Source organism: Prionailurus bengalensis, chromosome X (assembly GCF_016509475.1).
Source record: "Prionailurus bengalensis isolate Pbe53 chromosome X, Fcat_Pben_1.1_paternal_pri, whole genome shotgun sequence".
Lineage (NCBI taxonomy): Eukaryota > Metazoa > Chordata > Mammalia > Carnivora > Felidae > Prionailurus > Prionailurus bengalensis.
In genome coordinates, this window is record NC_057361.1 from 14,751,779 (window position 1) to 14,776,384 (window position 24,606).

Sequence of the window (24,606 nt, forward strand, 5' to 3'; positions counted from 1 at the left end):
ACTCACAAACTGTGAGACCATGACCTGGGCCAAAGTCAGATACTTAACCCTTAAGTATACTTAAGGCCACCCAGGGGCCCCATAAATAAACCTAAAAAAGAGTACACTTATCTTTAAACTTTCTTTTTTAGAGTTTATTTATTTTTGAGAGACAGAGAGGGCATGCACACTCAAGAGGGCATGTGAGTGGGGGAGGGGCAGAAAGAAGGAGGGCAGAGGATCCAAAGCCCACTCGTGCTGACAGCAGAGAGCCCCATGTGGGGTTGGAACTCACAAACCATGAGATCATGACCTGAGCTGAAGTCAGACGCTTAACCCACTGAGCCACCCAGGCGCTCCAAACTGTCTCTCTTTTTTTTAAGTTTATTTATTTATTTTTCAAAGACACAGAGAGAGAGCACATGTGCATTAGAATGGGGGAGGGGCACAGAGAGAGGGAGAAAGAGAATCCCATGCAGGCTCTGCGCTATCAGCGCAGAGCCAGACAAGGGCCTCAAAGTCACAAACTGTGAGACTGTGACCTGAACCAAAATCAAGAGTTGGACATTTAAAGGACTGAGACACCCAGGCACCACAAGAGTACACTTACCTTGATAATCAGCACTGAGAAATGTATAGAACTATTGAATAGTTAAAAAAAAAAAAAACTACAATATTTACCATTCTTGATATGAATAATTGTTTACCTTGTTTTATTTTTCTTAAGTAGGCTCCATTTCCAGCAGGGGGCCCAAAGTGGGGCTTGAAGTCATGACCCTGAGATCAAGACTTCAGCTGAGATCAAGAATTGGGTGCTCAACCGACTGAACCACCCAGGCATCCCCTGATATGAATAATTGCAATAAAATTTGACTGAGAAAACAATCAGGACACAGGGTGAGAAAGAAATATTTTGACCCATAATTTAACTAAAAGTTGGCTTTTATTCACTGTTTCTTAACATAGTGTACTTTTTCAACATTTTCTCAAGAGCATAAACTATTTTTGGAATTTTCCCTCTTTTGTTATATAACAAATATTTCCTTATAACAAATTCTTTCTGATGACTGTTTTTAACATTCTTTTACTTCTGAAACAAAATTTCTCTTTCAAGTGGTTTTTTGGCCTATCATCATTTTCTCCAATGTCAAAGGATGACTAATACAGCAAAGTGAGGGGAAGCTCCACTTCTGAAGGCAAATAAAAAATAGCAATGAATATTTGCTTCTAGTAGAGCACTCGTTTCATATCTAAAGTCTTGAAAGAGAGTACAAATTCATTTTGACTAGTGAGTGATTATAATTAAGACTTTTTTATGACTTGCTGTTATGGATTGAATTGTGTCCCCCACCCCAGCCAAACTCATGTTTAAATCCTAACCCCCAGTACCTCAGAATGTGATTTCATTTCGAGACAGGGTCTTTAAAGAGGTAATTAAGTTAAAACGAGGTTATTAGGGTGGGCCCTAATCCAAGAGGAGGAAAGTAGGACACAGACACACAGATTGTTAAAAGTCAAGGAGAGAGGCCTCAAAAGAAACCAAGTCTGCTGACATCTTGATCTCAGACTATGAACCTCCAGAGCTGTAAGAAAATAAATTTCTGTTGTTTAAGCCACTGGAATGAACTGAATGGTATCCTCTCAAATTCATAAATTTGCCCTAATACCCAAAGTCACTTTATTTAAAGACAGGGCCTTTAAGGAGGTAACAAAGGTTAACTGAGGTCCTAAGGGTGGGGCCTTAATCCAATAGGACTGGTGTCCTTATAAGAGTCAGAGAAACCAGAGATACCTCCCCTTCCCCACATGCACAGAGGAGAGGCCACATGAGGACACAGCAAAAAGGTAGCCATCTATAAGCTGAGGAAAGAGGCCTCACCAAAAACCAACCCTGATGGCCCTTTGATTTTGGACTTCTAGCTCCCAGAATTGCGAAAAATTAAATTTCTATTGTTTAAGCTACCCAGTCCGTGGGCATTTAAGTGCTCCTATAAAAACAATAAAACCACAGAGAGCGAGAGAGCGAGAGAGCGAGAGAGCGAGAGAGAGAGAGAGAGAGAGAGAGACAGCACATGAGCGAGCATGCGGGCATGAGCAGGGGAAAGAGGTAGAGAGGAGAATGGAAGGATGGGAGACGGGGTGAGGGTGAGAGAGAGAGAGAGAGAGAGAAAGAGAGAGAGAGAGAGAGAGAGAGAGAGAGGGAATCTTAACCAGGCTTCATGTTCAGCACAGAGCCCGACATGGGGCTCGATCCCACAACCCTGGGATCATGACCTGAGCCAAAATCAAGAGTCAAATGCTCAACTGACTGAGCCACCCAGGCACCCCGATGGAAGCTTTTTATAACATCTTTCTTACCTTCTTAAACAATGTTGCAGGTGCCATTTCAGATCCATTCAGGGTTCTTAAGAGGAACATTGGCCAAGATGACGCATTCATCTGGTATCCTATTTTATAAAATAAATCAGCATGAAAAAGCCTTCCTGTGATATTATAGCAAGATGGTATAAAAAATAGGTTTTGTTTAACATTCTTCTCCAGAGAATTATTTGCTTACCAAGAAACCCAGGAAATGGGCAAGAGGAGCAGATGCACCCTCCAATAAGTTCTACTGTACCCCTGTACTATCTGGCAACAATGCTACAGTAGGGGTAGAAACTCTCATTTTAGAAAAGCCACTAGCTTGAGTTCACCAACATACACATAAGTACTTTAGGAATGGGCCATAATACTATGGGTGACCCAAGGCAAAACCCAGAAGAGCTTCCAGTCCCCACTAATAGCCACAAAAGCACCGCAAAGGCTGCAAAAGACTTCCAGCCTCTTTTTCCTCAGAGTCCCTGCCTCATTTTCCTTTCAAAAAAAGACAGTTTTCTGTGAAACTCAGCAAACGTACACTTAGGATGGTGCATTTAATTGTATATAAATTTCACCTCAAAATCTTAAAAAACTGCCAATAAACACTGAACTCCAGTTACTGATATGTATGCTGAAGTATTTAGGGGAAATGTACTGACATCAATAAATGCATTTAAAAATAAGATGGATTGATGAATCGATAGAAGGACAGATTCACAAGTAAGTGATAAAGCCAGTATGGAAAATGACAATGGTAGAATCTAGGTAATGGGTATGTGGGTGTTCACTGTAAAATTCTTTCACTTTTCCTGTATTTGAAATTTTTTATACAGTATGTTAGTAAAAAAGATAGCTCTCACTTTAGCAATCTTTATACACATTAAACATGATCTTCTCTTAGAATTTGCATCAGATGCAATCAAAAGAGACTCAACAGGTGTCTTTTTTGGAGATCTCATCAATTAATGGTGGATATCACAGCATCTGCCATGTGCAACAGGGAGTAGAGAGGTCTGCTAGTTTTATTGCTTTCTGGGGGCAATCTGTTTCATGCAACACTTGCCTGCCCTGATGCCAGAATTAAAGAGAACTTGGCATGCATTCCTGATGAATACGTGCATTAAGATAGGGAGGCATATGAATCACTGGCAATCACTGGCACTGGGTCCATCAATAAGATAAAACATGCAAAAAAGTTCAGACAGAAAGTTACTCTATAATAATCCTGCACCAAAATCTCCTTAATTGACCAGGGAAAATAATTGTTGTTGAGAAAATAATTGTTGTTAGGAAAAAAAATGGGGAAAGGGGAGATTTATTATATACTCCTTTATAATAAATCAGTATTATTAGTGATATCTAATAAATAATCATCCACAACATGGATTTGCCACATTATGGTTAGAATATTGCATAACAGTTGTTCTCTGGTCCTTATGCCTTTTTCTTAACCCCCATCTTATCCTCTTCTATCACGCAATCATTATCATCACCATCACCTTAACTTGACATTTTTCTTAATTCTTCAATTGCCTAAAGTCAAACATAGATTAAAAGGACAAAAATAGATGAAAGTGCATATAAAAATTCAAACACAGGGGCTCCTGGGTTGCTCAGTCAGTTAAACATCCAACTCTTAGTTTTGGCTCAGGTCATGATTTCATGGTTCTTGAGTTCGAGGCCCTCATCGGGGTCTGAGCTAGCCGTGCGGAACCTGCTTGGGATTCTCTCTCTCTCCCTTTCTCTCTGTCACTACACTGCTTGTGTGTGCTCTCTCTCTCTCTCAAAACAAACCTAAAAATAAATACATACATACACAAAATAAAAATTCAAACACAGATAAAACTAATCTATAATGTTAGGAAGTCTAGGCAGGGGTACCTTTGGGAATGGGAGGTTTATAACTGGAGATCAGGAGGAGTGGGGTTTCTGGGGTGCTGATAATGTTCTGTTTCTTGATTTGAGTGATGGTTATACATAGATGTGTTCATTTATAAGCTGTACGCTTATGATGTGTATACTCTTCTGTTTGTATGCTAAAACTTTAAAAATTCTTTTAAATAATAACCTTTAAGGTTTAAATAATCTTTAAAAGAAGAAAACCAAGTAAATTGCGTTATATTAAAATGGAAACTAAACTATTCAAAAACACCTAATGAGCAGACTGGCAAAGCTTGTGTGTTTTTAACATGTACTACCAAAATATCTATTAATCAGCATGTACTACTATGTACTTGATATTTTTAATTAATAAAAATAAACTCTAAAAGTAATTTGAAAAAGGAATGATCATAAATCTGGCTATGTGTTTGAAATCCTGACAATCACAATAGCTGTGCTTCCTTTAAATACAAAAACCTATTACCATTTGTAAACAGAAATCAAATCCCAGCAGGGAAGCACTAAGCCTCAGATTTACACTTCTATCTCTTATAGAATTCTGTATGATTTAAGAGAGAAGAGTAAACAAAAAACATAAGTGATATGAAGAAAGAAGGCAAAAAGCAGAAAACACACACACACCCTAAACCACCCTCTTGGAAGAACACATCTCTAATTAGTTTTTTTTTTAAACATTTTAAACCAAATTAGGAATGATGAACAACTAGAGCAAGGAAAGTATAAAAATATATTGCTAAAAAAGTGGTTATTTTTTTTCTAAAGATTTTAAATCATCTCTATACCTAACGTGGGGCTCAAACTCACAAACCCCAGGTCAAGAGTCTCATGCTCTTCCGACTGAGCTAGCCAGGCACCCCAAGAGTGGTTATTATTAATATCTTAAATTTTGCATTCTCAGGGAATTTTTAACTAGTAGGAGACCAAAAAAATCCATCTCCTCATTTTCCTTTACAAGAGAATTTTCATTTTCAGCATTGTAAAGAAGAAACAAAAACCAATATCCACCATTCACTCACAGATAGCAGAATAAAGGAAATCATTTATTTTCTACAGAATATCAGAGTACATCTAAATATTAAGAGTGAACTATTTTGCCCCAAATTGGAGTCACCTACTTTTCACCTTTTAAAAACTCAAACTTGACAGCTTTTTAAAACCTTTGCTTCTAAAGTTCCAACAATCTCCTCCTTTTCAAAGTCCTAAAGACCCTTACTCCTCTCACTATGATTTCCTCCCATTGTAGATATAATGAAATTTTCAAAGTTGAAACTGGAGTCTGGATGTGGAATCATACTCTTCCCCTGTGCTCATCCCCATGGTGAAAATACTAAATGGCTCAGTGGACAATAATAAGGAAAGAATAACTTGTAACAAATGCTACAAACTTCTCCCCCAGAAGGGTTTCTGAATCTGCATGTGTAACCTAGTAGTGCTATTTCTCACATTTCAAGTTTGAAGACAGCATATGTATTGCCCTGGAGTGGGGAACCTTCAGCATACATATATATGCCACATGTGTATTTAAGTGAAACTCTGTAACATAGGCTACAGAGTTCCTCTCTCATACATTCTCCACAGGAACCACCTGACAATCTATTTGCAAAAATCCCTAGAAGAGATTTCTAAAAGGCCACTTCAGGGGCACCTGGCTGACTCAGTCAGTAGAGCAGGGAACACTTGATCCTGGGGTTATGAGTTCGAGCCCCACGATCAATGTAGAGATTTCTTAAAAATAAAATCTTGGGGCTCTTGAGTGGCTCAGTCAGTTGACGATCCTACTCTTGGTTTTGGCTCAGGTCATTGTCTCATGGTTCCTGGGCTTGAGCCCCACACTGGGGTCCACACTGATAGTGTAGGGCCTGCTTGGGGTTCTCACTCTCCCTCTCTCTGTCCTCCCCTGCTCATGTCCACACACTCTCTCTCAAATTAAATAAACTTTAAAAAATAAAATAAAATCTTTAAAAAATAAGGCCACTTAAAACTATTTCTACTGAATGTTACATTAGTAAGAATATGCTATTTTAAAAACTGTTTATTCTTACCCAGTGGAGGCTGAAGTAAGTCCCCTTCCTTTTCACATGTCCCAATAGGCTGTATGTCTGGAGAATCAACAAGCCTCCAAAAATCATTTCTGTTGTCACTACCATCCAGTCTTAAACGTAGCCTGGCACCAGTAATTCCGACGACCGTGGCTACACATATTGAAGTCATATTGCGAGGGTCATGGGCTTCCAATTTCATGCCAACTTTGAATTCATTAGCTGGTGGAACCTTAGACTGCATACATATATATGTATATATTACATCCGTGCATATGCACACGTGCACGCACGCACAAGCGCGCGCGCGCACACACACACACACACACACACACACACACACAGTTTTGTTAAAATGTATCAACTGTAAGAAAAACAAATGGTCAGTTATGTTACCACAATACTCAATAAATGTTTTAAGTACCAGTCATAGCAGATGGTAAGCAAAAGAACTATAAGGGTCAAGGAAAAGATCTCCAAATCCTCTCCTTGGCTTGACATGAAGCATAAAAACCCTGCTCATTGCTGGTCTTACTCCTCTGCCCATTTCCAGGCAATTCAAATACACCCTCTACAAGGCACCCTGAGAGGCTTTCTAAAATAAGAATCTGATTAGGCCATTCCCCTTGAAATAAACCAACTGGCAGCTCACCCCTGCTTAAGTGCAAGTCTTCAGTACAGTTTAAAAGCCCCCACACCTTTAACCTTATTTCTACACTATCACCTCTACCCACTTTGTGCTCCAGCCACCCATGCCATCCCTCAACACTCAGGTTCTTTTACACCCATGTGCCTTTGCTTTGGATGTTCTCTCTACCTGGAATATCTCTGCCCTCATTCCAACCATCTCAGATACCATCTCTTCTGTGAGCACTCGCAGTACAGTAATCATATTTTCATAATTAACTTTTTACATGTCTGTCTCCCCCTCCGGATGGACAGCCATAAGGGCTTAGTATACCTGACGTAGAGTAACTTCTTAATGAACAAATGCAAAGATACCATCTGCCCCTTAAGTGGCACTACCACAATCCCCGTTACCTCTTCGCACTACTAGAATCTAACAATCGCACAAACATCCTTCAACAAATTAACAGTTCACATTAATATATACAACTTCTACAGAATTTGGGCATACCTGTCTGAAGCACTCTGAAGGAGCACCCAAAGATCCAGTCTCTTTCAAGTAATTTTCCCAGTGGAACTCATCTGGGGGGAAAAACGCATGAAATAGGTTTTTTAGTATATATAATATGTATACTAACTTTCAGGAGTAAAATGGACTTTAGTTCCATATCTCTTTTATTTTTTTAAGCTTATATATTTGACAAGTATGAGCAAGGTAGGGGCAGAGAGAGAGGAGAGAGAGAATCCCAACCAGGCTCTGCACTCAGCACAGAGCCTGACACGAGGCTTGATTCCACAAAACACAAGATCGTGACCTGAGCCAAAACCAAGAATCGGTGACTTAACCCACTGAGCCCACCCCTCCATCTCTCTTTTAAAAAAGACTTCCTAGGGCGCCTGGGTGGCTCAGTCGGTTGGGCGTCCAACTTCGGCTCAGGTCATGATCTCGCGGTCCGTGAGTTCGAGCCCCACATCGGGCTCTGTGCTGACAGCTCAGAGCCTAGAGCCTGTTTCAGATTCTGTGTCTCCCTCTCTCTCTGACCTTCCCCCGTTCATGCTCTCTGTCTCAAAAATGAATACACGTTAAAAAAAAAAAAAGACTTCCTATACAAAAATACAGATTCGAAGGGTACATGCACCCCAGCGTTTATAGCAGCATTATTAACATTAACCAAACTAGGGTGAGAGCTCAAATGTCCATCAACTGATGAATGGATCATTAAGATGTGGTATGTATATATATCAAAAAGAATGAAATCTTACCATCTGCAATGATGTGGATGGAACTAAGAGAAATAAGTCAATCAGAGAAAGACAAATACCATATGATTTCACGCATATGTGGAACGTAAGAAACAAAACAGATGAACATATGGGGGAACAGGAGAGGGAAACAAACCACAAGAGACTTTTTAAACACATTTTTATAACATTTATTGTTGAGAGACAGAGCACAAGCAAAGGAGGGACAGAGAGAGAGGGAGACACAGAATCCAAAGCAGGCTCTAGGCTCTGAGCTGTCAGCACAGAGCCCGACTCAAGGCTCGAACCCACGAACTGTGAGATTATGACCTGAGCCGAAGTCCAGTCACTTAACCAAATGAGCCACCCAGGTGCCCCAAGAGACTCTTAATGATAGAGAACAAACTATGGGTTTGTGGGTTTGTGGGGAAGTGGGTAGGAAATGGGTTAGATGGGTACTAAGGAGGGCACTTGTTTGTGACGAGCATGGGTGTTCTATGTAAGTATGTAAGTGATGAATCATTGAATTCTATCCTGAAACCAATATTGCACTGTATGTTAACTAATATTTAAATGTAAAAAAAAAAGGTGGGAAAGACTTCCTAGCGGCGCCTGGGTGGCTCCATCGGTTGAGTGTCTGAATCTAGATTTCGGCTAAAGTCATGATCCCAGGGTCATGGGATCAAGCCCTGCATTGGGCTCTACACTGTGCATGGAGCCTGCTTAAGATTCATTCATTCATTCATTCATTCTCTCTCTCTCCCCACCCCCCCAAAATAAAAAAAAAATTTAAAAGACTTCCTACAGGGCATATTCAAATTTCCTGATCTACATTTAATTACCAGCACAGAAATGAAAGAGACAACTTTCTGATAATACTGGTTCTGATTCAAATTACACTCAAGATCTTCTCAATGTCACGAGAAATTAGCACAGTGATTCTAACAATGTGGATTCTAAGAACAAAATGATTTTTTATAGAGTAACAGCAAATTCTTCTCATCTGTCTCTAATATAAATTTACTCAAGACATGTGTTTACTCAAGACCATTTCATCCCATTAATGTGAAGGCACTTTTTTATTTTTTCATGGAGAACTAAAGGTGTTTAGGTATGTGGTCTAACAGAATCTTACCCCTGCAATGCTTTATGGAAAGAGAAAAAAATCTGAGAATCAGAGTTGTTTCTCAATTGACTATTAGATCTCCATACAGGATGTTAAGAATATGGTGGCAGAGGGGCACCTGGGTAGCTCAGTCAGTTAAGCTCCAACTTTGGCTCAGGTCAGGTTGTGGGTTCGAGCCCACACTGGGTTCTCTGCTGTCAGCACAGAGCCTGCTTTGGATTCTCTATCATCCTCTCTCTGCCTCTCCCCCACTCACATTCTCTCTCAAAAACAAATAAACATTAGAAATAAAAGAATACAGTGGCAGAATAAAGCAATAAACCAGTCATCAGTACAGTCACTGATATGAATTATTTTAATGATCTATATTTTCTACAAACCCTTGCTGTCCTTCTCTCATTCAGTCTTCATGATATACTACAATGGTATTGAGGAAAGTCAGAAAGCAATGTACTTTGCCTGACTTGAACACTTCAATTCACTGTTCCAGTTAAGACTACCAAGACACTAAGAAAAAGACTTAACAGCAGTATTAAAGGTACTTTTAATTCATACCAAGTTTAATTCTCATCAACCACCTATACTCTTGTTTAACTTCCTCACTATAAAAATATTGGGTTTGGGGCACCTGGGTGGCACAGTTGGTTAAGCATCTGACTCTTGATTTCAGCTCAGGTCATGACCTCACAATTCATGAGATCAAGCCCCGAGTTAGGCTCTGTGCTTGGGATTCTTTCTCTCCCACTGTCTCTCTGCCTCTCCACTGTTCTTGCGTGTGCTTCCCTCCCCCCTCAAAATAAATAAACAAACATTAAAAAATATATACTGGGTTTGACAGTTTCCCTTCTTGGGGAAATCTGCATGACAAGCCTCTTATATATCCTTTGACTTTTGAAGGGTATAATGTTTACACACACACACACACACACACACACACACACACACACACAAATGGAATGCTGATAAATCAGCAACCAGCTTTCTAAAATATACAAATAAGAAGCCTAACTGATAATATTTCCAGATTTCTATGGTATAAATACTACTACCATGGCTGATTGCAAGGTGCCAAGGTCAAGTCAACAACTATGAAGTTGGGAAGACATGTGCACAAGTGACCCTCTCCCAACCTGATGTGAGCCAGCATCAGCATACCACTGTTATGTGTGTGTATGCATTTATATGCATATGTATACATATTATATATGGCATTAAGCATGTCAGACATAACATTGTACACCCTGCTTTTTTTAACCATAAATTTAAGAGACTGCTCCATTAAAAGAAAAAAATACTGGGATTAACTCCACTTCTAAATGATATGAAGCTAGCACTACCACAGTGCTGAATGGCATGTGGCAAAATGTCAAGAATATGGGCTCAGCAGTCGAACCTGCTTTTTTCTAGTTTGGTTCTGCTTCTTAAAACCTTTGTGACCTGATCAAGTCATTTCACTTTCTCAGCCTCAGTTCCTTATCATCTACCAAATGAGGAAAAGTAATACATATGGTACAAGGTATTTTGAGAATTAAGTGACACAGCATACATGTAAGTCACTCAATAAAAGGTATGATTATTCTAAAACTAAATGTCATAGCTGTGCCAAATTTATTAATACTGGATAGCTTTGTCAAACGTAAAAACTGAGGGGTGCCTGGCTAGCTCAGCCATAGAGTGTGGGACTCTTGATCTCAGGGTCATGAGTTGAAGCCCCATGTTGGATGTGGAGCCTACTTAAAATAAAAAAATTTTTAATATATTAGGGACACCTGGGAGGCTCAGTCTGTTAAGCATCCAACTTCGGCTCAGGTCATGATCTCGCGGTTCATGAGTTTGAGCCCCGTGTCGGGTTCTGCACTGCCAGTGTGGAGCTTGCTTGGGATTCTCTCTCTCCCTCTCTCTCTGGTCCTGTCCCGCTCATGCTCCCTCTCTCTCTCAAAATAAATAAACTTTAAAATATATATATATTTTATAATTTGTATTTATATTATGTATAAATTTATATATATAAAACATATATATACAAAATATATACAAGATATATAATGTGTGTGTATATATATTGTGTATATATATAAATATAAATATAAATATATATATAAATATATATATATATATAAAGTGATCCATAGGTCCAAAATAGAACTGACCAGGATATTTCAGTGACCTCCTAACTACTAACCTGACAATAAGGAGACTCAAGGTTCTAAATGAAGTTCTACCACCATATGATCTTAGAGAGCATTTTAAAAAAAGAACAAAACACAACACGAATGGAGAGAAAAATCTGACTATGGATTAAAGAGCCAACATCCCAGAAAGAAAGGAAAGGAAGTTGAAAATAATGACTGGGAAACTAAAGTCATTTCACAATTACATCTCAAATAAACCAGCTACACTTGTAAAAATTTTCAATGACAGTGGAAAATATTTAATTTATCTAACACAAGTTTTTATTCTATCACCATTAATGTCTGAACGGGCTATAATTTAAGCTAGCAAATCCTTTATACCAGTACACTGTAATATGATCATTTTCTCTCACTTCTATCATAGTGCTAGCTAATGACCCTATGTAGTACTTAACCATTGGAGCCTTAACTTTTTTCCTTCATTCATAAGGCAAAATTTTCAGTTCCCAAAACCATTCAATTTGGCTACCCATGTGCTGAGACCCTACCAATAACACAGGGGGAAACACACACAGACCAACAGGATTTACTTAAATTTAAATTTGACACATCCACAATAATACCACAGCTAGAATTCCTGACCAAGAGCCAAAATAGAAAGTCTTACCCAAACCTGAGGTCCCAGTCGGCCTCTGCATCTTATCCTCATGGACAGACTGGGGCAGGGGGATGTTATTCTCTCTCAGAAAAGAAGCCTGGCAACTGACAGGTTTGTTCGTGAGACAGGTGTATACACATAACCTCATGGTCTGATTGTTATTAACACATGTCCATGGTCCTTGTTTGACTTGTACTCTAATCTAGTCCATACATTAGCCCAAACACCTTTTGGCAAACTGAAAATAATCTATATGAGCCCCCTTGGTCTTCTCCAGAGTAAATCAGATTTCTGATGTCTCTCATCAGTACTAGGCTTGAGTTTAGAGGGTATGTAAATAAAGAAGATGAGAAAAATATCCAGAACTAGAAGCTTCTTGGCTGAATGATCAGCAGCTACTAATGCATGGCAATTATCACACCTGTAACTGGGCATTTGTTTAATGTCAATCTTGCCCCCTAAGCTCAAAGAAGGCAGGAATCATGTTTGTCTTATTCATCACTGGTTTCTCATACAAAGTTGCCAGTATGTGCGAGGCACTGTCCTAGGTACAGTGGACACAGCAATTAATAAAAAAAAAACAAAAGTCCTGGCTCTCTTGGAGTTTACCTTCTAACAATCACAGATTTCTAAGATGAAACGTTAGGGTCAGAGCCCTGAGCAATACCTGCAGATGTCTGTCAGTTTCATTAAGTAATCTCATTTTTTTTCAATCAACAGTTTGAGAATTTTGAAGTTACTAGTTTCAATCTTTAAGAATATATATTTTAAATTTATTTCTATGAAATGTCCAGAATAGCAAATCTACAGAGACAGGAAATACATAAGTGGTTGCCTAGAGATGAGGCAGGGGAGAGGCACTGGGGAAAAATGGGGAGTGACTGCTAACTGGGTATGGGATTTCTATTTAGGATGATGAAAATGTTCTAAAATTGATTGTGGTGATGATTGCACAAGTCTGTGAATATATCAAGAGCTAATGAATTGTATACTTTAAATGGGTGAATTCTATGGTATGTAAATTGTATCTCAATAAAAATGTTATATTAAAAAAATAAGACAGATGGAGAGGAATTTGTAGGGATTAAGGAAGAATATTCTAACCTAATAGCCTCCCTTTCCTTGGAGGGTTTTGGAGGTTGGAGGGAATTGCTGAAAAACAAATGAGGCCAATGGAAAAGGAAGCTAAGGAAGCACTGGGAGCCCAGCTACAGTGAGAAAAAATTATTCCATGGGGATTACCTTTATAGACAATCTTCCTGTAGGAACAGAAAGTCACAGGTGAACTACCCCGAGAGTGGGGCTGGCAGGACAGGACAAAAGAAAAACAAGGGGCAAAATGTTTACCTGGAAATCTCTGATAAACACAGTTTGTTAGAGTATTTTTTCAATTCAGCCTTTTATGTGCATGTGACTAATTTTTTCATTTTCCTTAATAGCAGGTACAATGGGTCAGATTCTATCTCCTGAGTCTCTAATGCAGTGCTATACACATGCTGTTCACAATAAAGAACTTAAAACATGAATTAATAACTCCAGGTTAATAAATAAACATTTACTGATCATTTTACTGCATGCCTAGGCATTATATTAGGTGCTTTACATTCATTTCCTTTATTTAATTTCAATAGTCCTATGAATTAAGTAGTATTATCCCTGTGCTACAGAGAAGACAAAAGAGACTAATAACATTGAGTAATTTGCCCAAGGTCACAAGGCCAGTAAAGAATGAGGCCAGGATTCTAGAACAGATCTGTCAAACCTCCCAATACCTAAGCTTTTATCCAATGAACTGTCTTTTGACCATAAAAAAAAGGATTTTCATATTGACTCTAATATTAGAAGAATTTTTATTAATAAACAGATTATTTCTAATTGGTAATAAATGGTAATTATTAACTATGCACCATTAATTTGGCAAAATGTGCATTGAAATACATGTTTTTTTTTTACTTTAATCCCATACCAATATCTCTAAAATAAAACCAAAGTAAAATTTTTAAAATAAATGCTATTGTTTTACTTTTCCCATTGCTTAGGTTTTATATTTACAGGAGTTTACCATACATGTATACTATACCAAAAGCATTAAGAGTTCATATCAACACTGAATGAGGAAGAAAAATACATTGTACTGAAATACTTTAAAACCTACCACTCTGCACAGAAGGTGTGCCTGAGTCAGGCACTTTCTCTTGATTCTCCTTCTTGTCATCCATTGGATCTAAAAAAAGAAAGGAAATAGTGAGCAATATGGAAGGCCATAGGAAAAGTCTGAAAGAGTTCTTAGAAAACCTGTAAATGAGGGGCACCTGGGTGACTCATTCGGTTAAGCATCTGAATTCAGCTCAAGTCATGATCTCAGTTTGTGGGTTTGGGCCCCACATCACACTCTGCGATGGCAGTATGGAGCCTGCTTGGGATTCTCTCTCTCCCTCTCTCTCTGCCCCTCCCCCTGCTCATTCTCTCTCTCTCTCTCTCTCTCTCTCTCTCTCTCTCTCTCTCTCTGATAAATAAACTTAAAAAAAAAAAAAGAAAACCTATAAACTGAAACTATTTTCTAATAGGAGCCCATTTAAATTTTTGCATATTTCCTGCATAGGACTTCACTAACATACCATGTATCTTAAAATTTGCTCATTTATTTTGTTTGTTATATGTCTCACTCCACTCATGTAAGCTCCAAAAGGGCAGGGATCTATTTATTTTATTTTGTTTCTTTTGTTCACTGCTGTATCCTCAGTGCCTAGATTAGGACCTGGCATGCAGAACATCATTAAGCATTTGTTAGAATTAACATGCCCTAGAAATAAACTGCATGCTTTTGAGAATTTTAAAAACTGATAGGGGCACCTGGGTGGCTCAGTCAGTTGAGCACCCAAATCTTGATTTTGGCCCAGATCATGATCCCAGGGTCTTGGAATCAAGCCCTGCCATCAGGCTCTGTGCTGAGTGTGGAGTCTGCTTAAGATATTTTCTCTCTCTCTCTCCCCCTCTGCCCCTCTCCCTGCTCACGCTCGCTCTCACACTCTCTCTCTCAAATTTTTTTTTTTTTTAAATTTTTTTTTTTCAACGTTTATTTATTTTTGGGACAGAGAGAGACAGAGCATGAACGGGGGAGGGGCAGAGAGAGAGGGAGACACAGAATCAGAAACAGGCTCCAGGCTCTGAGCCATCAGCCCAGAGCCCGACGCGGGGCTCGAACTCATGGACCGCGAGATCGTGACCTGGCTGAAGTCGGACGCTTAACCGACTGCGCCACCCAGGCGCCCCTCTCTCAAATTTTTTTTAACATAAGAGGGAAGCTGGAATACAATGTAATTAGGCAGAGATTTTTCTCTGGGCCAAGTTGAGGAGCTCCAATAGCACTGAACCTTGTGACTTACCAAGACATTATTCTGTCCACATATATTTATCTCTTTTCTAAATTAACCATAATGCTGTTATTATGCTGAAAAGATTAACCAGAATTCCATTATAACACCAAATAAGCAGTCAGTGTTCCTATTTCCCCAACTGTCTTATTTTAAGTGTGTCTCTATGAATCAGGACCCAAATAAGGTCCGTATATAGCAAGGGATGATAAGTGTTTTCAGTCTCTCTTGATACTTATAGGCTCCCTCCTCCTCCTTTTTCTTTTCCTTCCTCTGGGAATTTTTTTTGCTGATGATACCAGTTTAGTTTTCCAGTCTGGATTATGCTGACTAGCTCCTATGGTACTGGGTTCTTCTGGTCCTTATATTTTCTCTAAATTCGTATTAGTGTTTTGATCCAGAAAGCATAATCAGATTTAGGTTTGGTTTTTCTTTTTTTATATATATATTTATTTTTTGAGAGCAAGAGAGACAGAGTGTGAATGGGGGAAGGGCAGAGAGAGATGGAGACACAGAATCTGAAGCAGGCTCCAGGCTCTGAGCTGTCAGCACAGAGCCCAACGTGGGGCTCGAACCCACAAACTGTGAGATCATGACCAGAGCCAAAGTCAGACGCTCAACCAACTGGGCCACCCAGGCACCTAGGTTTGGCTTTTCTGAGGTGAGAAGATGACTTCACAGGAGGTATTGTGAACTTCTCACAGGAGGCTCCTAATATCTAGTTCTCTCTCTTTTTGTGATATAAGCAGCCATGGATGGCTATTGCCTAGATCCATTAGTTCATTAGCAGCTGCAAAATGGAAATATTCTAATTTTTTTAATGTTTATTTATTTTTGAGAGAGAGGGAGGGGCAGAGAGAGAGGGAGACACAGAATCTGAAGCAGGCTCCAGGCTCTGACCTGTTAGCACAGAGCCTGACACGGGGCTTGAACCCATGAGCCATGAGATCATGACCTGAGCTGAAGTCTGCTGCTTAACCGACTGAGCCACCCAGGTGCCCTGGAGGTATTCTAATTTTACCCTCCTGTCTTAAAGAATTTTTTTTAATATTTATTTATTTTTGAGAGAGAGAGAGACAGACAGACAGTAAGAAGGGGAGGGGCAAAGATAGGGAGACACAGGATCTGAAGCAGGTTCCAGGCTCTGAGCTGTCACCTTAGAGCCCGACACAGGGCTCGAACTCACAAACTGTGAGATCATGACCCGAGCCAAAGTCAGATGCTCAACTGACTGAGGCACCCAGGTGCCTCTATCATCCTGTCTTAATTAGCCAGAAAACTTGGAAAGAAACCTACCCTTTCCAATCATTCAATTACCCTGAGGTACAGATCATATAAGAAACTCACAAGCAATACTTTGTTCTTTTCCTTTATTTTCTAGTTTTCAAAATAATGAGTTGGATCCCTAGCATTCTCCACAGATAACCAATAAGTTTTATTTTGTTGTATCATTATGAACTCATGAATTTAACCATACTTAATGTGTTGTTGCCAATTCATGGCTGTTTTACCCTTATTGATGACCAAATTGTCAAATGACAAACTTCTCAAAGAAAGATCTATGAATGATACCAGGTATACAATTTAAGGTAACAGATCTACTTTCTGGTTATGACTCAGTGACTCTTATTTAAGACATGTGAACATTTCAGATGGATACCTAAGTTGCTATTTTTTTTTAATGTTTATTTATTTTGAGAGAGAGAGCGCACACACGAGTTGGGGGAGGGAGAGGAAGAGAGAAAATCCCAAGCATGTTCCATCCTCAGCCCTGAGACTGACATGAGGTTCGATCCCATGACCATGAGATCTTGGCCTGAGCTGAAACCAAAAGTCGGACCCTCAACGGACTGAGCCACCCAGGTGCCCCTACAGTAAGATTTTCTAATAGGAAAGAAAGTGAAACTGTAAAGATATGGTTCCTGCTCTAGAGAAGCTGAGAATCTACTCACAGAGACCAAAGTAAACTTGACAAAATTGGGAACAGCAGAAAACAACATTCAGCATTCAGCCAGAGAAAAACTCCTAAGAGACACAGGACTTGAACTGGGTCTTTTTTTTTTAATGTTTATTTATTATTTTTGAGAGAGACAAAGAAAGAGAGAGAGAGAGAGAGAGAGAGAGAGCAGGGGAGGGTCAGAGAGAGAATCCCAGGGAGGCTCCACAATCCATGCATTAGTGGACCCATGCAATTCAAACCCGTGTTGTTCAAGGGTCAACTGTACAACTCAAAAGAGAGTGAAAATGAGTGTGGCATATTCATGGGACAGTAAGCATACCTCTCACTAAAGCAGGACAGGATGAAGCATTTTTTAACCATTTATAATTAGAGTTAGGAGATTTTGATTCTGATTTTGTCACAGATTGTTGTAGAACCTGTTGACTTAAACTCCCTGAGTGTCCATTTTTTCACTTATAAAACTAGGAAGGAAAGACAAAATTATCTTTACTAGCTATTTGGTTCTAAAATGTCAATTCATGGGGCGCCTGGGTGGTGCAGTCGGTAAAGCGTCCGACTTCAGCCGGGTCACGATCTCGCGGTCCGTGAGTTCGATCCCCGCATCAGGCTCTGGGCTGATGGCTCAGAGCCTGGAGCCTGTTTCCAATTCTGTGTCTCCCTCTCTCTGCCCCTCCCCCGTTCATGCTCTGTCTCTCTCTGTCCCAAAAATAAGTAAACGTTGAAAAAAAATTAAAAAAAAATAAAAAATAAAAAAAAAATAAAACGTCAATTCTAAGCACCTAACATCTCTTGTGACTTTATTTCTAAAAGGGTTTTTTTTTTTCAAAAGTTCAGTCTACTAGAAGATATTCATTCCAAATGAATACTAAAAATACTATCATCTTTGGAAAGTAAATCTTACCTTCATTCTCTGTTTGCCCCCTGATATCCATTTCCGGTATTCTTTCCTACAAGGAGAAAGACCAATTAAAGCCTCCTTTCAGCACATTTCTGAAGAATAGGATTATAAGAAATCAGTTATAGAGTTAAATCATTCTAATCTTTCCTTTGCATAAAAATAAGCTCTGGCACAAAAACAGACACTCAGATCAATGGAACAGAATAGAGAACCCAGAAATGGACCCAAAAACGTATGCCCAACAAATCTTTGACAAAGCAGGAAAGAATATCCAGTAGAATAAAGATAGTCTCTTAAGCAAGTGGTGCTGGGAAAACTGGACAGAGACATGCAGAAGAATGAACCTGGACCACTTTTTTACACCATACACAAAAATAAACTCAAAATGGATGAAAGACCTAAATGTAAGACAGGAAGCCATCAAAATCGAGGAGAAAGCAGGCAAAAACCTCTTTGACTTTGGCCGCAGCAACTTCTACCTCAACACGTCTCCGGAAGCGAGGCAAACGAAAGCAAAAATGAACTACTAGGACCTCATCAAAATAAAAAGCTTCTGCACAGCAAAGGAAACAATCAGCAAAACCAAAAGGCAACCGATGGAATGGGAGAAGACATTTGCAAACGACATATCAGATAAAGGGTTAGTATCCAAAATTCTATAAAGAACTTCTCAAACTCAACACCCAAAAAACAAATAATCCAGGGAAGCAATGGGCAAAAAGACAGAATATGGACACTTCTCCAAAGAATACATCCAGATGGCCAACTGACACATGAAAAAATGCTCAACATCACTCATCAGGGAAATACAAATCAAAACCACAATGAGAACCACCTCACACCTGTCAGAATGGCTAACATTAACAACTCAGGCAACAGCAGATGTTGGCGAGAATGCAGAGAAAGAGGATCTCTTTTGCGCTGCTGATGGGGATGTAAACTGGTGCAGCCACTCTGGAAAACAGTATGGAGGTTCCTCAAAAAATTAAAAATAGAACTACCCTAAGACCCAGCAATTGCACTACTAGGTATTTATCCAAGGGATACAGGTATGCTGTTTCGAAGGGGCACATGCACCCCCATGTGCATAGCAGCACTATCGACAATAGCCAAAATATGGAAAGAGCCCAAATGTCCATCGATGGATGAATGGATAAAGAAAATGTGGTATATATATTCAACGGAGTATTCCTCGGCAATCAAAAAGAATGAAATCCTGCCATTTGCAACTACATGGATGGAACTAAAGGGCATCATGCTAAGTGAAATGAGTCAGAGAAAGACAAAAATCATATGACTTCACACATATGAGGACTTTAAGATACAAAACAGATGAACATAAGGGAAGGGAAGCAAAAATCATAAAAACAGGGAAGGGGACAAAACATAAGAGACTTTTTTTTTTTAATTTTTTTTTCAACGTTTATTTATTTTTGGGACAGAGAGAGACAGAGCATGAACGGGGGAGGGGCAGAGAGAGAGGGAGATGCAGAATCGGAAACAGGCTCCAGGCTCCGAGCCATTAGCCCAGAGCCTGACGCGGGGCTCAAACTCACGGACCACGAGATCGTGACCTGGCTGAAGTCGGACGCTTAACCGACTGCGCCACCCAGGCGCCCCCATAAGAGACTCTTAAATATGGAAAACAGAGGGTTACTGGAGGGGGTGTGGGAGGAGGGATGGGCTAAACAGGTAAGGGGCATTAAGGAATCTACTCCTGAGATCATTGTTGCACTATATGCTAACTAACTTGGATGTAAATTTAAAAAATAAATTAAAAAAATAAGCTCAGTAGATGAGTAGCTTGCAGAGGCTGGGGAAATAGGGACTAGGGAACAACTACTAGTGGGTATGGGTAAGGGGTTTCTTTTGTGGGGTGATAATAATATTCTGGAATTAAATAGTCGTGACAGTTGCACAACCTTGTGAATACACTAAAAACCACTGAATTGTAAACTTTAAAAGAGTGAATTTTAGGAGCACCTGGGTTGCTCAGTCGGTTAAGCATCTGGCTCTTGATTTCGGCTCAGGTCATGATCTCACAGTTCTGGGCTGACAAGCACAGAGCCTGCTTGGGATTCTCTCTCTCCCTCTTTCTCTGCCCCTCCCTGCTCACCCACTCTCTCGTTCTCTCTCAAAAATAAACATTAAAAAAATAATAAAAGGGTGAATTTTATGGTTAAATTAATTAAAAAGAGCAGATGGTAAACTGGTAGAGTTGGGATTCAGCCTGAGGCCTATCCAAAAACCCTCTTAAGCCCATATTTTGGAGTAGTGGAAGTATCACGCCTGTGTTGGTAAAACTTGTAAGAACTGCAAGAGTCAAGTCTTCTAACAAGACAATTACTTGCTCAAAGACATATGTATTGTGAGCCGCTAATTCATTCACTAATTCAAACTTTTCCTACATGTCCTCAGTATGCCAGGCACTCTACAACAAAGATAAATAAAATACTGTCCTTGCCCTCCAACAATTCCATCCAGTCAGAAACAGGCATATGAACAAAACACAGTATGAGTGCTATAAAATATGTACACAAAAATATTGAACATGGCAAAAGGATATCCATCTCCCATTACTCTGTGTGCCTGTGGTCAGAACATGATTATGTGTATAATGGAAGGTAATTTGTTATTTAAGGAAGTCTATGGAGAACACATTCATTAAGCCACCCAGAACGCCTTTTGCACCTCTCACTCAACAGACTTAAACTCAAGCAGCATCTCTTCAAAACTTGCTCCTTCTGACATTTTTCTCTTACCAACACACTACTCTTCCAGGTACTTGGACTTAAAACCCCAGGTATGACTGAATGTGTGAGGTTCTCTTCTTTCACTCACACATTCAGTCAGTAGTCAACATGCGTGCTCTCATTTCTCTTTCCCCTCACACTGATTTACACCCTCGTTAGCTCCTGCCTAGTTAATACCAGAGCCACCTAACTCCTCTTGCCACAAGGGTCTTTCCCTACCCCAATCTACCCAATACATGACAGGTATGAACTAAGCTGCTTTCTGCCCAAATCACCTTCCTGCTTCAATAATTTCACCATACTGAATTGAACAAAAAAGTCTTCTGCAGGTCTATTTAAGCTAACTCACAATTTCAAAGTCACCTGACATCTATCACCTACAGCTATCCTATGGCCTGGCTCAAAACTCATGCTATTCTATCTGCATAGGATACCTTTTCTTCTTCTGCTCCTGCTGCTGCTTCTTGAAATCCTACCCATCCTTTAAGACCAAACATAAATCCCACCTCTTTCTTCTTTCTATATTACCACCATCTGTTTCCAGGTGTGATATAGTCATTTATTTAAAATTATTTTTTTTATTTTATTTTTAATTTTTTTTAATTTACATCCAAATTGGTTAGCATATAGTGCAACAATGATTTCAGGAGTAGATTCCTTAATGCCCCTTACCCATTTAGCCCATCCCTCCCCACAACCCCTCCAGCTACCCTCTGTTTGTTCTCCCTATCTATGAGTCTCTTCTGCTGTGTCCCCCTCCCTGTTTTTATATTATTTTTGTTTCCCTTCCCTTATGTTCATCTTTTTTGTCTCTTAAAGTCCTCATATAAGTAAGTCATATGATTTTTGTCTTTCTTTGACTAATTTCACTTGGCATAATACCCTCCAGTTCCATCGACATAGTTGCAAATGGAAAGATTTCATTCTTTTTGATTTCCAAGTAATACTCCATTGTGTATATACACCACATTTTCCCAAATGTCCATTTGGGCTCTTTCCATGCTTTGGCTATTGTTGATAGTACTTCTATAAACATGGGGGTGAAAGTGTCCCTTCAAAACAGCACACCTGTATTCCGTGGATAAATGCCTAGTAGTGCAATTGCTGGGTCTTAGGGTAGTTCTATTTTTAGTTTTTTGAGGAACCTCCATACTGTTTTCCAGAGTGGCTGCACCAGCTTGCATTCCCATATTTAAAAATTATTTACAGAATTCCTATGTGTTTGGCACTATATGGACAGAATATACAGTCTACTACAAAAGAGCTTAGAAATCCAGTGAGAGACTATTAATAATTATTGAACAAAGAATAAAATACAAACTCTACTAACAGAGGTAAGGGGCGCCTGGGTGGCTAAGTGGGTTAAGCATCCAACTTCAGGTCAGGTCATGATCTCATGGTTCATGGGTTCAAGTCCCGCATCAGGCTCTGTGCTGATAGCTCAGAGCCTGGAGTCTGCTTGAGATTTTGTGTCCCCCTCTCTCCCTGCTCCCTCTCCACTCACACACGCGTGTGTGCTCTCTCTCCCCAAAATAAACATTAAAAATTTTTTTAAAAAAGAGAGAGGCAAAAGTGGTGCTCTGTGAGAAGACAGAAAGCACAATTAACTGGGAACATATAAGAAGCACATTCAAAGAAGTGGCACTTGACCTGGCCCTTTGAAGGATGAGTATTTCAATGAGCAGAGAAGACAGAGAGGAATTTCAGGCTGAAGACACAAAATGAGCGAACACTAAAGAGGCTTCTGCTGGGGCATCTGGGTGGCTCAGTCACTAAAACGCTTTAGTGTCCGACTTCAGCTCAGGTCATGATCTCACGGTTCATGAGTTCAAGCTCCACATCAGACTCTCTTGCTGTCAGCGTGGAGCCCACTATCTCCCTCTCTCTGTGCCTCCCTGGCTTGCACGCACACACACACACACACACTCTCTCTCTCTCTCTCTCTCTCTCTCTCCCTCTCAAAAATAAACAGTAAAAAATGTTTTTAAAAAAAAAGAAGAAAAACTGAGCGATGGATCACACATAGAAGGTATAGCCAGGTTCCAATGTTCTTCTCTCAAATCTCTAAACCATAACTGAATTCTTTTTTTAAATTTTTTTTTATATAATTTGTTATCAAGTTAGCTATCATACAGTGTATACAGTGTGCTCTTGGCTTTGGGAGAACCATAACTGAATTCTTAATCTCAACTGGTATCAATTGCTCCCATTAGTTGAGTAAGTAATCTTGTAATTCTAGAAGATGAAGATGTGTGTACAGAGATGATTAAAAGTAAATCCTTGAAGACCTAAATAAATAAATCCATGTACCATGTACACAAGTTGGAAGATTTCTTGAATAGGCATAAAAATACACTAACCATAAAAGAAAATATTGATAAACTAGATTTAATAATTTATCTAAAGGCAATATTTAATCAAGATGGAGTGGCATTAGGGGCACCTGGGTGGCTCAGTCGTTTAAGTGATTTCAGCTCAGGTCATGATCTCACAATCTGTGAACTCAAGCCCCACATTGGGCTCTGTGCTGACAGCTCGGAGCCTGGAACCTGCTTTGGATTCTGTGTCTCCCTCTCTCTCTGTCCCTCCTCCATTCACACTCTGTTTCTCTCTCTCAAAAATAAAATAAACATTAAAAAAATCTTTTTAAAGATGGAGTGGTACTGGCATAAGGATTGACATACAGACCAATGGAACAGAATAAAGCCTTAAAAGATGCACATATATATAGTGAACAGATTTTCAACACAAGTACCAAGGTAATTTAATGGAGAAAGGGTAGTTTTTGTTTTTTAACAAATGGTACTAGAACATTTCCATATACCAAAAAATGGGAAAAAAAACACTTATCTCACAAGTTAACGCACAAAAACTACCTTGAAACAGATCATAAATCTAAACGTAAAGCCTACAACTATAAAATTTCTAGAACAGAGACCTTATGACTCTAAGTTTTGCCATAATTTCTTTTACAAAAAAGCACAACACAAAAAATTGCAAAACTGAACTTTATCAAAACTAACAACTGCTCTACAAATGATACTGCTAAGAAAAGGATAAGCCATAGAATGGGAGAAAATACTTGCAAAATACTATCCGATAAAAGATCTACATCCAGAATACATAAAGAACTTTCACAACTCAATTTTAAAAAGGCAAACAGCCCAATAAAAACATAATTGGTAAAAGATTTGGACAATCATTTCACTAAAGAAGATACACAAATGGCCAAGAAGCATGTGAAAAGATACTCAACATTATTAGTATTCAAGGAAGCATAAATTAAAACTACAATGAAATACCACGACACAAATGGCTAAAATTAAAATAGCTGACAATACCAAATGTTGGTAAGGATGTGGAACAACTAGAACTCTGATACATTGCTGGTGGGAAAATAAAATAAGTATTTCTATAAAAACAGAACTTTCTTAGAATTAAATGCAAAGCAAATATTCCTAATTTCAAAATCAATGCTTTGGAATCCAAACCACTTATTTTAAAGGTAGAACCACAGGCCAAGGAATAAAATACTCAACTTATCCCCAGATAAAGATA

The 24,606-nt window shown here is 39.2% G+C and overlaps 1 protein-coding gene across 8 annotated transcripts in view; it reads right to left on the reverse strand.

Annotated features, from left to right (window-relative positions):
• SCML2 (Scm polycomb group protein like 2) overlaps positions 1–24,606 on the reverse strand; it is a 101,286-nt gene that overhangs the window by 62,126 nt on the left and 14,554 nt on the right. For all 8 annotated transcript variants that reach the window (XM_043569743.1, XM_043569745.1, XM_043569740.1 and 5 more), the window contains exons 2-6: positions 18,299–18,344; positions 14,219–14,287; positions 7,417–7,487; positions 6,282–6,516; positions 2,338–2,426 (exon numbers count right to left, since the gene is read on the reverse strand). In XM_043569743.1, coding sequence (XP_043425678.1) covers positions 2,338–2,426; positions 6,282–6,516; positions 7,417–7,487; positions 14,219–14,287; positions 18,299–18,329 — 495 coding nt within the window. In that variant the 5' untranslated portion in view covers positions 18,330–18,344. The remainder of the gene's footprint in view (positions 1–2,337; positions 2,427–6,281; positions 6,517–7,416; positions 7,488–14,218; positions 14,288–18,298; positions 18,345–24,606) is intronic.